General features: G+C 45.8%; 1 protein-coding gene across 8 annotated transcripts in view; it reads left to right on the top strand.

Annotated features, from left to right (window-relative positions):
* PLEKHM1 (pleckstrin homology and RUN domain containing M1) overlaps positions 1-13662 on the top strand; it is a 45921-nt gene that overhangs the window by 12406 nt on the left and 19853 nt on the right. For all 8 annotated transcript variants that reach the window (XR_013445131.1, XM_036096637.2, XM_036096644.2 and 5 more), the window contains one exon: positions 5774-6182. Coding sequence is in view for 7 of the 8 variants with exons in the window: in XM_036096637.2 (XP_035952530.1) it covers positions 5774-6182 (409 nt within the window). In the remaining variant the exon portion in view is untranslated. The remainder of the gene's footprint in view (positions 1-5773; positions 6183-13662) is intronic.

Raw genomic sequence — 13662 nt, 5'->3', positions numbered from 1 at the left:
GCCAAAGGATACATTAATGTGTGGTTTTCACAGATACTGCCTGGTTACCTTCTGTCAGGGATGGGCCTTTGTGCTCTCAGCCTTGTCAGCAGAATGTATTATCAAACTTTTGGATATTTGCTCATCTAATAGGTAGAAAATGGTAAATTTTATTAAGTACTTCCTTCAGCCATGCTCCCCCAGCCTGTGTTTAGGACCTTCTTATCTACTCCTGGGTGCTCCCCACCCTCTTGGTTCAGGCCTTTACAGGGTTCCCAGCTGGTGTAGGAATAACACCAGATTGGGTGCTGGTGTGGACTGGCTTGCAGTGGATCTAGTTTCAAGTCCTATTCTACCACTTACAAGTTCAGTAACGGCTGCCAAACTGCTGACTCTTTGAAGTTGTTTCTTCATCTTTAAAATGGGGACTCCCACGGGACGCCTGGGTGGCTCAGTCGTTAAGCTTCTGCCTTTGGCTCAGGTAGTGATCCCAGGGTCCTGGGTTCAAGTCCCTCACTGGGCTCCTTGCTCAGCGGGGAGCCTGCTTCTCCCTCTGCCTGCAGCTCCCCCTGCTTGTGCTCTTGCTCGCTTGCTCTCTCTCTCTCTGACAAATAAATAAATCTTAAAATGGAGACTCCCTCATATGGCTGTCTGCGAATCAGATCAGATGCCTGGGAGTGAGTTGCACACATAACAGCGTCTGGTAGACCCCTGAAGTGGCTTCTGAGGACTGAGCACATTAGCTAGAACTTTCAAATGTCAAACGGAAGAATTTAGATAGAACATGCTGGAAAGGAGCAATCCCCACCTATCCACTGGGCGGGTGGCGTGACTTGGGTTCATTCACCTATCTGAGCCCTTCGTTCTCTCCCTCCTCCCACAGGCCAGCCACGTGTCTTTGTCATGTGTCTTGCTTTTATATTTCATGAGTCTTGTGATTGGAAAATTTCCAGCTTCAGGTCATTGAATCAGTGACCATCCACCCTGTGTGGGAAATGTTGTCCTGGGCGTTATGGGAGAACTCGAGGGAAGAGGGTCAGGACGTACAGACCAGCACTGGGCAGTGGTGTGAGGAACCAGCACCCACTGGGAGCACACAGATGCACAAACACACAACCCGCACCAGCTCTTCTTAGGGGGTATGTCTTAAGAGTAAAGATTCTCATCAATGTTTAAGAGTTCACTTATTTTTATTATATTACTTAAATATTTGTAACTTAAAATTAGGCATAAATAACATGGGTTTATAACTCCTACAACTGTAAAATCAAAACATTGACAGATTAAACAGAAAGTACAAAACACATAACATTCCAAGTGAAATGTATTAATTTAATCTTTTCCGGAAACCAAATTGCAGTTTGCTTTGTGAACAGAGGATTGATGCCCTGAATAGCTTCTTTTGTGTTGGTTGGGTCTGAATTACAGTGATCACTGAGAAGCACGACTACAGTCTAGTGGTTAGGAATGTGGAGTCAGGAGCCAGACCGCTGGAGTCTTCCATTAACCAGCTTCGCGACCTTGGGCAAGTTATTCAACCTTTCTGACCTTGATGTCCTCATCTGCAAAATGGGGTTAAGAATGCTAGGAAGAATTAATGAGTTGAGGCATGTAAAGTGCTTAGAGCAGTGCTAGACACAGGGTGAGTGCTCGGTAGGTGGTGTCATTGTCATTTTACTACTGGCGTCCCTGTGATGTCAGTTCTCCCACGACTTGTCTCGATACACACAGCTGCAAAACCGTGGTTAGTGATATTTGTCAAATGTCGTTGTCATAAGGCCTTCTCTTGGAGGAAAGGATTCTTCGTATATGCAGCCCTCCTCCATGCTTTTAATAGTGTCCCCTGACTGCCAGATGGTGCCATGGACCACCACATGCCAGTCCACATGCTCAGGAGAAGCTCAGGCTCAGAATCTCTTGGCAGGGGTACTTTATGAGGTGGTCATCCAGATCCTCCGGCCCATGCTTTTTGTTTATTTCACATCTGTACCTCTACGTACACATATATATGTATGTATATAATACATCTTTTTTTTTCCAGTGTCTTCTAAATGAAAGCACAAAGTTCTAGAATTTTTGAATAGACAGTTTTTGAAAAACAGTGCCCTGAGCTGGACAGAACAAAAGCGGACAGACTGGAGTGGTTTCAGTCCAATGTTGCATTTTCTTCAAAGGATTTGAAAATTTTCTTTTGCCTTCCCTTGAAAATCTCATCTCTTAAAAAAAAAAAAAAAAAAAACTCTAGCACTTTTCTGCACTTGATGTATATGTCTCTCTTACCCTCTTTGGGTCCTGACGGCCAGCACTGATTCTGGTGAGGCTCTGTGAACTTTATTTCACCTTGACCTTGGCGTTGATTTGGCAGAAGCTCTGTTTTATCACACAGGCTTCTTGCTGTTGGGTGGCATTTCTTTATTCCAACACCCAGTCTACTCTGTCATTAAAATTTGTCTACAGATTAGGATTCATTGATAATTGATAACTGTTTTGGTAATGCTAGTGAATATAATTCTCCTTTCCTTACATTTTTATATTCGGGTCCATGGAGGCTAAGCAGTCTTACCAGTGATGGTAAGAACAGGCACGGTGACAAATTGAGGTTAAAGTTTATTGAGTACTTGTTTTGTGCTAGACACACTACCAAGCATTTTACCTATGTTATCTCACATAGCCTTTAACACAGTCCTAACAGGTGGGTGCTGTTACCATGCATGTTTTACAGGGAAGGGAATGAAGTCTGTGAACTTTAGGAACCTATTGTGGGGCCCGGCAGTGTGCCAACCAAAGGCAGAACGCTGGAGCCCTGCTCTTAATCGGGTTACCACCCCACCTCTCAGGACTCCACGTGGAGCTGGGACCTCACAGGGGCCATCTGTCAAAAATCTGCCTCCCTAGCTCATCTCAGAAAGTGGCCCCATTCTGTCACAATGGTTTGGATACAAGCAATTGGTTAGCAAATGTCCCTTCCTTCTCTGCCTGTGGAAACTACCCCTTTGTGTCCAGAACCCATGAGCCTCAGTGTCTGCTCACTGCAAGCTGTACTTTTGGATTCTCATTGGTCTGTTTTCAGAGTGAGGCCTAGAGCAAGAACCAGCAGCCCCCTGCCTCCCCCCATAACTATTCCACCAACACATTTACACCTTCTTCTGATAGGTCACCTCCTTGTTTGTTGAGATATGATTCACCTACCATAAAAGTCACCATTTTAAAGTGTCCAATTCAGTGGGTTTTACTATATTCACAAGGTTGTGCAACATCATTGTGATATAATTGAAGAATACTTTCATCACCCTGGAAGGAAACCCCTTACCTGTTAGCTATGGATTTACCTATTCTGCACTTGAATATAAATGGAATCATACCATATGTGGCTTTTTGTGACCACCTTCCTTCGCTTAGTATGTTTTCAAGGTTCGTCCATGTTATAGCATGGGTCATGGCTGAATAATATTCCATTGTGTGGATATACAGTTTGTTTATCTGTTCATCAGTTAGTGGACATTTGTTTTATTCCTACTTTTTGGCTATTATGAATAATATTGCTGTGAACATTCATGTACGACTTTTCTGTGGACATTGTCTTTTAATTCTCTTGGGTATATATCCATGAGTTGAATTGCTGAGTCATATGGTAACTCTATATTTAACTTTTTGAGGAACTACCAAACTGTTCTCCACAGAAGCTACACCATTTCACATTCCCACCAGCAGTGTGTAAGAGTTCCATTTCCTCTACCTCTTTGCCAACACTTGTTATTCTCTGTCTTTTTTTATTATAGGCATCCTGGTGAGCATAAAGTAGTGTCTTATGGCTTCGATTTTTATTTCAGTGCTATCTAATGATATTGAGCATCTTTTCATATACTTGCTCTCCATTTGTATACCTTTAGAAAAATGTCTCTGCAAATCCTTTGCCCATTTTTCTTTTTTAAATAAAAAAATATATTTTTTATTTATTTATTTGAAGAGAGAGCAAGAGCACGAGAGAGCAGGGAGGTGGGAGGAGGCAGAGGGAGGGGCAGAAGCAGACTTCCCACTGAGCAGGGAGCCCGATGCGAGGGCTCAATCCCAGGACCCCGGGATCATGACCTGAGCTGAAGGCAGATGCTTAACTGACTGAGCCACCCAGGCACCCCTCCTTTGCCCATTTTTCAATTGGATTATTCGTTCTAGTACTATTGAATTGTTAAGAGCTCTGTGTATTCTGGATACTAGACCTTTATCAGATATATGATAATACTTGCATATAAGATATGCAGATTTTTTTTCCTATTCTGTGGGTTGTGTTTTTACTTTCCTGATAGTATCCTTTTGAAGCACAAAAGCTTTTAGTTTTGATGAAGTCCAACTTACCTATTTTTTATTGGATGCTTATCCATTGAATGTCATATAAGAAAACATTGCCTGATCCAAAGATTTATACCTATTTCCTTCTAAGAGTTTTATAGTTTTAGCTCTTAACCTTTAGGTCTTTGATCCATTTTGAGTTCATTTTTTATATCGTGTGAGATAGGAGTCCAACTTCATTCTTTTCCATGGGCCTATTCACTTATCCCAGCACCATTTGTTGAAAAGACTATTCTTCACCCACTGAAATGTCTTGGGTTGAAAATCAGTTGCCGATAAATGCATGGGTTGGTCACCAGTGCTTGACTAGCTAGCATGTCTTGAAATGTTGTTTGGGGTTTTAACATTGTAAATAAGAGCAGAGCTCAGCCAGAAGACGTTAAGGTAAAAACCTGTGTTCTAAAATCCTCATTTCCATAAGCCAACATTAAGGGGAGTTTGACATATCTTCTGACCCAGTCTAAGCTATTAGGGCAGATACGTGCAGTCTCTTGGGCCCAGCTAGCTTTGTTGCCATATGAACCTGCATTTGCCCATGACGTACTCTACTGGGTTCGTAAGGAGAGGAGGAGACAGCAAATAGGTTTACTTCAGAAACAGAACTTGGATTCTCAGAAGCCGCAGGAGAAGGGGGAGCAGCTGCTATAGCCAGTGCACGTTTTAGATGGCCCGGGGGTGTGTTTCCGCGCGCGCATGCGTGCGCGTACACGCACACAAAGGCAGTAACACTGGCTCCCTGCATTCCCTGTGCACCCCTGAGGGGCAGGAAGAGCCAGTCCCACTGGAGGCGTGAGCAGGTGCACACCCCATGCATACTTGCGCACACACTCACGCACCTTGTGTACGCTGATCCAGCGGCAGTTCTTGGGAACGGCTGGCTTCTCTGAGTCCGCCGGCAGTGCAGCTCTGAGGCGGACCAGCCCTCGCACCTCACCCCGACCCTGCTGTCCACTTACTGTTCCAGGAACAAAGTGGGTCCTCACATCCCCGAAGTCCACGTCCCGGGGAGTGGGTTCTTGGTGCCTCAGCTGCTTGTGCTGTTGGGGAGCCCTGCTCTGAGACGCTGTTCCCTGGGGCTCTGCCACAACAGCTTGGGGAGATGGTTGCTCACACAGCTGTTGGCGTGGCTGAGCAAGCTCTCCAGGCCCGCAGTAGCCTGTTCAGAAAGCAAAAGCAAAGGGCAGCCAGTTTCCATTCACATCAGTTCTTTCCTCAGCTCTGTGAGCTTTTTCACTGGAGATCCTGGCACCCCGGCTCACTTGGCCATCCACTCTGCCGAAGTCCCAGCGGGGGAGAAGTTTCGTGAGGCGTGTCACAGGAGGACTGTGTGGAAGCAAGGAGCAATGGATGATGAGGGCCTTGCTTGTTTTCTTACCACTGCCCCAGTAGCCTTGGGCATTCTCACTGACAACCTGTCACACAGGTTTCTTTGTTTAAAAACTTCTAGGGTGTTGTCGGAATTCAGCAAAGCCCAGGTAAACTCTGTGCCAACCAGCGGACTGAGCGGACTCAGCGGAGAAGCGGAGATTCCCACAGGGCGGGCCTCACTCTCCCTCCCCGGCCCAGAGGCCCGCATCCCGTGTGATGTGCCCGCAGAGCCCCTCCCGGCCCAGGCATCCCCTGCCACTCAAGATGGGCACCGCAAGCAGGAGCCACCTGCCCAGGCACCTGGCGCCCTGGGCCTGCAGCAGTTGGGCACTGCCCAAGCTGTCCCTTCAGGAAGCGCTTCAGGCCAACAGCCTGCCAGTCCCGTGAGAGAGGTGGCCAGAGCGATGGCCAAGGGGAGTGGCCAGCAGAAGCCCCCGGAGGATGACGAAGCTGCGTGGAGCCTTGGGGTGTCCTCACCCACCAGTCCGGTGAGTGGTGCAAGCTTTTCAGGGGACGGGCTTGGGGAAATGTCTCAGAACTGGTGCAGGGTATCTCCGGCTTGTGACCCGGAGTGGTCTCTACCTTCTCCCCGCTAACCCCTCATGTCTCTTGGCGGATATGAGCGAGGCACTGTGCCAGTCCCTTCCCATGGGTGTCTCTTGTCATCTCACATTGACCCCATGGAGAAGATAATTTTCATCTGACCATGGATTCTGTCCTTAACCACTGCCTCAGGCCAGGCACTTCACCTCACTGAGCCTTGGCTTCTTCCTTCGCGCTTGTTATTTTTAAATTCGTATTTTCTAAAATACCAGGCTTTGAGAATACTCATCTTGCAACATGAACCAGACTTAGAATTGCGCTGTCCAGTATGGCAGCCACAAGCCACACACGTGGCTGCTGAACGAGCACTTAAAGTGTGGCCAGTCCAAACCGAGATAAGCTGTACAAAATAAACCCTGAATTTTGAAGTCTTAGTATGAAAAAAAGAATGTGAAATGTCTCAATAAATTTGTATTGATTACATGTTAAAATGAAAATATTTTTGATATGTTGAGTTAAATATATTATCAAAATTAATTTTACCTGTTTCTTTTTACATTTTAAAAATGTGGCTAGTAGAATATTTAAAATGACACACGTGACTGGAATTCTATTTCTGTTAGGCGGTGCTGCTCTAGGATAAGCCAGTCTACTTTGTTGATAACCCGCGGGAAGCCAGCCCTGGGAATCTTCTGGACAGAGCCGTGGGTCAGAGGCTTGAGAACTATCGTCAAAGCTGTGGACCTAAGCTCTTTTGCCATTTCACATTTGTTCTTGTGTCATGAACAGCCCGGATTGGAAGTTGTATGCCAGTGTGCACATGAACACACAAAGCCCCAAGTTTATCCCAGCTGCTATCTGGGGTTCATGCTGGGAGATGGTCTTGCTTTTTCAGCTCCATCTCTTAACTGGCCTGTAGCTTCCAGATCCTGTAACTCAGGATGGGGCCAAGGCCATGAAATAGACTAGGAGACAAATGCACGCACACACCCTTGTTTTTAACAGCTTCTTTGAGCTATAACTCATACACCATATAATTCACCTAATCAAAATGTATAATTCAGCTTTTTTCATATATTCGCAAGGCTGTGCAACTATCACTACAATCTAATTTGAAAACATTTTCATCCCCCATCAAAGAAACTCCTTGCCATTAGCAGTGACTCCCCATCCGCCTCTCCTCCCCACCGGCCTCACTTCTCTCATCCCCTGGCAATAGCTAATCTCCTTTGTCTATAGATCTGCTATTCTGGACATTTCATGTAAATGGAATCATGTAATACATAATCTTTTGTGACTGACTTCTTCCAGTTAACATATTGTTTTCAGGATTCATCCCTGTTGTAGCCTGACCTATACTTCAATGAGTAATAATTCATTGTAGATTCCATTGTATGAACACATTACATTTTATTTTGTCCTTCATCAGGTGATAGATGTTTGGTTTTTGCCCCATATTTTGGCTATTACAAATAATACTGCAGTGAACATTCATGTGCAAGTTTTTGTGTGGATATATATTTTTAATTGTCTTGGGTGCGTACCTAGCAGTAGAATTTCTGGGTCACGTGGTAATTCTATATTTAGCCTTTTGAGGAACTGCCAAACTGTTTTCCAAAGCAGCTGCCCCATTTTATATTCCCACCAGCAGTGTATTCTTCTACATCCTCACCAACAGATCTTATTGTCTCTGTAAAAATTGTTATTATAGCTATCCTACGGGGTGAGGAGTAGTATCTCATTATGGTTTTGATTTGCTTTTCTTTAATGACTGATGATATCAAGTATCATCTTTCTATGTGCCTTTTGGCCATTTGTATATCTGCTTTGGAGAAATGTCTATTCAAAACCTTGGCCCATTTTTAAATTGGATTTTTTGTCCTTTTATTCTTGAGTCATAATAGTTCTTTATATATTCTGGATTCTATACCCTTATTAGATACATAATTAGCAACTATTTTCTCCCATCCTGTGAGTTGTCTTTTCACTTTCTTGGTGGTATCACTTACAGCATGAATGTTTTTAGTTTTGATATCATCCAATTTATCTGTTTTTTTTCTTTCTTCATTTGGGCTTTTGGTGTCATATCTATACCCATTTCCTAATTCAAGGTCACAGAGATTTACTCTTATGTGTTCTTCTGAAAATTTTATAGTTTCAGCTCTTCTATTTAGATCTAGGATCCATTTTGAGTTGATTTTTGTACATGGTATAAGGATGGGGTCCAACTTGATTCTTTTGTGTATGGATAGCCAGTTGTACCAGCACCATTTGTTAAAAACACCATAATTTCCCCCTTTAGAAGGCCCTTGGGTCCTGTGATCGAGCCCCATGTCAGTCTCCCTGCTCAGTGGGGAGCCTGCTTCTCCCTCTCCCTCTGCCTGCCGCTCCCCCTGCTTATGCTCATGCTCTTTCTCTCTCTCAAATAAATAAAATCTTAAAAAAAAAAGAGCATTTAAAAAAATAATAAATAAAATGTAGACCCTTTCCCGCCCACCAGAAGGCTCTCATGCCTTCTCCCATTGTTCCCCTCCAAAGGAAGGCTCCATTCTGACTTCTAGCACCATGGGTTCATTTTTCCTGTTGTTGAACTTCATTCATATAAATGGAATCGTACAATATGTACTCCTGCTTCTTTCACTGAGCGTTTGTCTGTGAGATTCACCTGTGCGTTTAGCACGAGGTTATAGTTTGTTCTTTTCCATTGTTCTATAGTATTCCATTGTAAGAATATATCCCAATGCATCTATCCATTCTCCTGCTAACAGACATTTGGGTTGTTTCCAGGTTTTGGCTATTAGGACGAGAGCTGCTGTGAACATTCTCGCACTTGCCTTTCAGTGAACCTCTGTACTCATTTCTGTGGGTATATATCTAGGAATGGAATTGCCAGGTCATTGGGTAGGGGTGTGTTTACCTTTAGTAGATACTGCCAAGCATTGTCTAACAGTGCTTGTACTGACCTGTACTCACACTAGCAGTACGTGAGCATTTTCATTGCTCTTTATCCTAGCCAGGGGTGTCATCAGTCTTTGTAGTAGCCACTTTAAAAGGTGTGTAGTGGTGGCTCACCTTGGTTGGGGTTTTTTTTGTTTTGTTTTGTTCTTGAGATTTTGTTTGAGAGAGAGCACGTGCACACGTGCGAGCAGGTTTGGGGGAGCAGAGGGAGAGGGAGAGAGTCTGAAGCAGACGCCTTGCTGAGCACAGAGCCAGATGCGGGGCTCAATCCCGGGACCCTGAGATCATGACCTGAGCCAAAACCGAGTTGGATGCTTAACCACTGCACCACCCAGGTGCCCCTCACTGTGGTTTTAATTTGCATTTCCCTGATGACCAAAGATTTTGATACCTTTTCATTTCCTTACTGGCCAGTCCTTTTTTGGAAGTGTTTAAGTCATTGTTTCATTCTTAAATTGAGTTGTGTGTATTTTCCTTATTTATTTGTAGGGGCTCTTTATGTATTATGGATAGGTCTTTTATGGCAGAAAAAATTATATAGCATATGTACGTATAGCAGATGTCTTCTTTGAGTCTATGGCTTGCCTTTTAAATCTCTTAATGGTATCTTTTATGGAACAGATGTTCTTGGTTTTAATGATACTCAATTTATCGATCTCTCTGTGGTTAATATGTTTTGTGTCTATTTTTAAACCCTTTGTCTACCCAAAGCTGTGAGGCTGTGAAAACCCCTGTATTTTCATCTAGAAGCTTTACTGTTTTACCTTTTGCAGTCAGGTTTATGATCCCTCTCGGATTAATTTTTGTGTATGGTGTGAGGTAGGAGTCAAAAGTCATGTTTTTCCATAGGGATATCTGATGGACTAGCACCACTTACTGACTATGACTATTTAAATCATGTCACTGTATAAGTGAGGGTCACACTCTCCATTTTTACTATCCTGAAGATTACTTCAGGGCCCAGAATGTCACAGGACCCTGAAGGTTATGAGCAGAAAACTGTCACCACGCTCTGAAGGGTGAAGAAGAAAGGCTCCACAGCCCCTGGCTTGAGCTGGCAGCAGAGGGCTGTCCCGAGGGTTTGTGGCTGTGTGCCCCAGCAGGGCTCCACAGAGTGGCACTGACCAAATTGAGTTCACTCCTGTCCAGGATATGACTTGTCTTGTGTTGGCTCAGACATCCTGTCTTGCCAGGGTCCCAGAGCTGATGGGACAGGGCAGCTTGTCACCCAAGTTCCTCCTCTGCTTACCGAGTGCTGACCCTCGGGCCTCCTTGCAGCTCCTGACAAAACAAGCTCCTTCCAGCCCCAGGCTTGTCCATTTGCTGTTCCATCTGCCGGGACCCTTTCCCAGCTTGCTCCTTTTCCTCGCCTTTGTCTCTGCCTTTCCTGAGCACCTTGTCTCAAAAGCACCATCCCCAGAGACTCTGTTTCCCATTTGCCTGCTTTACTTTGTTTATAACACCCATCACTGTGTGAAATCATATTGTCCCTCGATCTGTCTACTTGTTTATTTTCTGCCTCTGGACTCACATATCAGCTCCATGATACAAAAGAACGTGTCTGCTCCCTTCTGTAATGTCAGCTCTGAGCACTGTACCTGGGAGAGTATAGGCACAATTAGTAGTTCTCGAACTCTCAGAGACTCTCGAGATGCTAACTTGTAAGTTTACATTGAGAAGTATACCATCAAGTGCATGGGGTGGGCAGGTTGGTCTGACCAGGGCAGGCTCTGCCTCCCTGCAGGCCTCAGGGGAGTCAGGTTGCTGAGAGTCACAGGACCCACTCATCCCTGAACTCGGTAGACAGCCTCTGGGCCCCCCTGTGCAGCCCGCTGGCTCACACTGGCCCGGGGGACCCCCAGCCTTTGGACAGGGTAGCACCCTGCCCTGTGTGTCACCTCTGTAGTTCTCATCTTTCTGTGCTTCTGGCACTTAGTCACTGCTATTTATTTGACACTTGGGCAGCGTGGGGTGGACAGTGCGGGGAGTAGAGGGGGGTCACTGTCAAGTTGTATAACCATGAGAGCCATTCAGTCTTTCTTTAAAAAAAAAACACATTATTTTAAATTCACTCAACACAAAGGCCCTGCTCTGGGCCAAGCACCATGCTTGGTACAGTGATGGAACAGGACGGACACGGGCCCTGCTCCCTGGGGACAGACACTGGATTAGACAAGTCATTACCCACATCATAATTATGCTGGTGACAAGTGCTGGGAAGGAAAGGAGCAGGGAGTGGGGGAGCTAAGGGGACTTTTATTTGTGGAGTCTGGGGGGTTGTGAATTGATTTCTCAGTGTGACTCCAGAGGACAGTCTGAATTCTAAAACTTCATCCTAATCACTTCCCTCATGTGGTCCCCTCATCACCGCCTATAGCATGTGGTCCCCTCCCCCAGACAGGAGTACAGGCAAAATCTCTTTGCCTGGTGTAATGAGGATAGACTGGACAAAAAGCACTTTTTCTGAAAACAGTCCAGACACCTAGTATCTCTCTCCTCAGCCAGACTCCCCTCTGAGACTTAGCTGTTGTTTACAGCATCCTGTACCTTTACTAACTCCAGTGGCATTCCTCTGTTTTGGGTCCCTAGTGGCAGGCGCTGCTCTGGCTTAGACCCTTGGTCGGTGGTGGTTTCCCCCACTGTTAAAGGGGCAGGGAACTGGCCAGATGTGGGGCCTGGGTGAGCAGAAGGTAGGAAGGTGGTAGGAAAGGGGAGGGAGAAGGACAACAGTGGTGCGCTACCCCCCACACACACTTCATGGTAGGGGGTGCTGGCTGGGGCACAGCTGCAGAGAGCTCCCTCCAGGCCTGTGTGCAAAGGCTCCAAGGACCCAATGTTCCCACTGTTTTTTCTTTATTACCTAAGAGAACAAAAGATTTTCCCTGGAGTATCATTTTCTGGTGGCTGACCTTGGCCGCTGGCCCGTGTCTGAACATTTCCTAGTAGTCTCCCTTGCCTTTCGGAGAGAGAAGCCCTCACCAGTGAACATACATCACCTCACAATTCACATTTGTCCCCTTCCTTCCAGTCCCCTCACTCCACCCTTCTTATTTCATACTAAAGAAGTTTGGATAGTCAAGATTTATTCCCTCATCTGTTATAACTCTGTGCCAGGCATAAAGAAAAATGAAAAATTGTAAACAACCTTATAGGTGCTAGGCTGGGGGTAAGCAAAGAATGCCATGGGGGCCCAGAGGGGTCCCTGACCCAGCCAGGAGGTGGGAGGAGTGTAGACTGGGGAATAGTAAGGAAAGCTTCCAGGAGGAGGTGATGGATGACCCCTGAACTGAGACTTAAGGAATAGTGGTCTCTCCCATTGGAGCCATTAGCTGGGGCTGGGAGGCCACAGGACTTCCCAGGTATGTCCCCCAGGCTCTGTGAGGCTCCTCCTGTCCATGTTCCTCAGGGAGCTCCCCTGGGTCTCTATGGCCTAGGCAGGCTTTGTTCAGAATCCTGTGTTACAGGTAGTCCTCAAGTAGCCACTCTGATTGACACACTGTCCTGTCATGGGCAGAAGGAAACACCTGCTAATTCTGAGGGTTTTTGGAGGAAGCCCTGGAGGCCCAGCATTGTGAGGCCCCCACACTCCTGACTCAGAGCTCTCTACTCTTGGCTTAACGAGCCATCTAGCATCTGAATAGATTAAACCATCCAAACCAATCCTTCGAGGGCAGTCCCAGCCCTGCTCCCCTTCCTTGTCTCTGGGAGCAGGGAGGGCAGTCTGAGTTAGGGGTTGGAAATAGCAACTTCAGGGTGAGGTTGGTGACACTTAACAAAATAGCTGGGCTGGGCTAACCCCTTGTGTGAGTCATTTCCTCTGTATAGACAGTCACTTAGGGCAGTCCAACCAGCTTCTTGCCTCTGCTCATTCATGCTTAGGCACAGAAAGGCAGGGAGCACTTGAAATAGTGGGGGAAAAAAAAAAAAGAAGAAAAGAAGAAGCTAAAATCCATTCCCACAATCCCCTGACCCCAGACCCAACCCACTTCCACCAGCCAGCGAGCAACTTCAGGCTCAGACAGCAACAGAAGAGAAGGGGCAGGGCCTGGCTGCCTGGGGCCTCAGGGGCCTGCTCAGAAGTGAGGAGTCCCAGCAGAGGTGGCCAGTGAGGACTCTGGGTCCTGCTCACCCATGCCTCCCTCATCTCAAACCCTATAAGCAGGGCTGAAAAATTCTACAGCCCTTCAACAACCAGTGCTGGGATAACGGGATATGCACATGCAAAAGAATAAAATGGACCCCTTCCTCACACCATACACATAAATTAATTCAAAATAGATTGTAGACCTAAGTGTAAGACCTAAAACTATAAAGCTTTTAGCAGAAAACATAGGAGCAAATCTTTATAACCTTAGACAGTGGCGTCTTACATATAACACCAAAGGCAGAGACAAAAGAAAAAATAGATACATTGGACTTCAGCAAAATTTTAAAATTTTGTGCCTCAAAAGGCACCATCAAGAAAGT

The sequence above is a fragment of the Halichoerus grypus genome, chromosome 2, assembly GCF_964656455.1.
Source record: "Halichoerus grypus chromosome 2, mHalGry1.hap1.1, whole genome shotgun sequence".
Lineage (NCBI taxonomy): Eukaryota > Metazoa > Chordata > Mammalia > Carnivora > Phocidae > Halichoerus > Halichoerus grypus.
The sequence above is the reverse complement of the archived record's forward strand: the minus strand, read 5'-3'. Positions and strand labels throughout refer to the sequence as shown.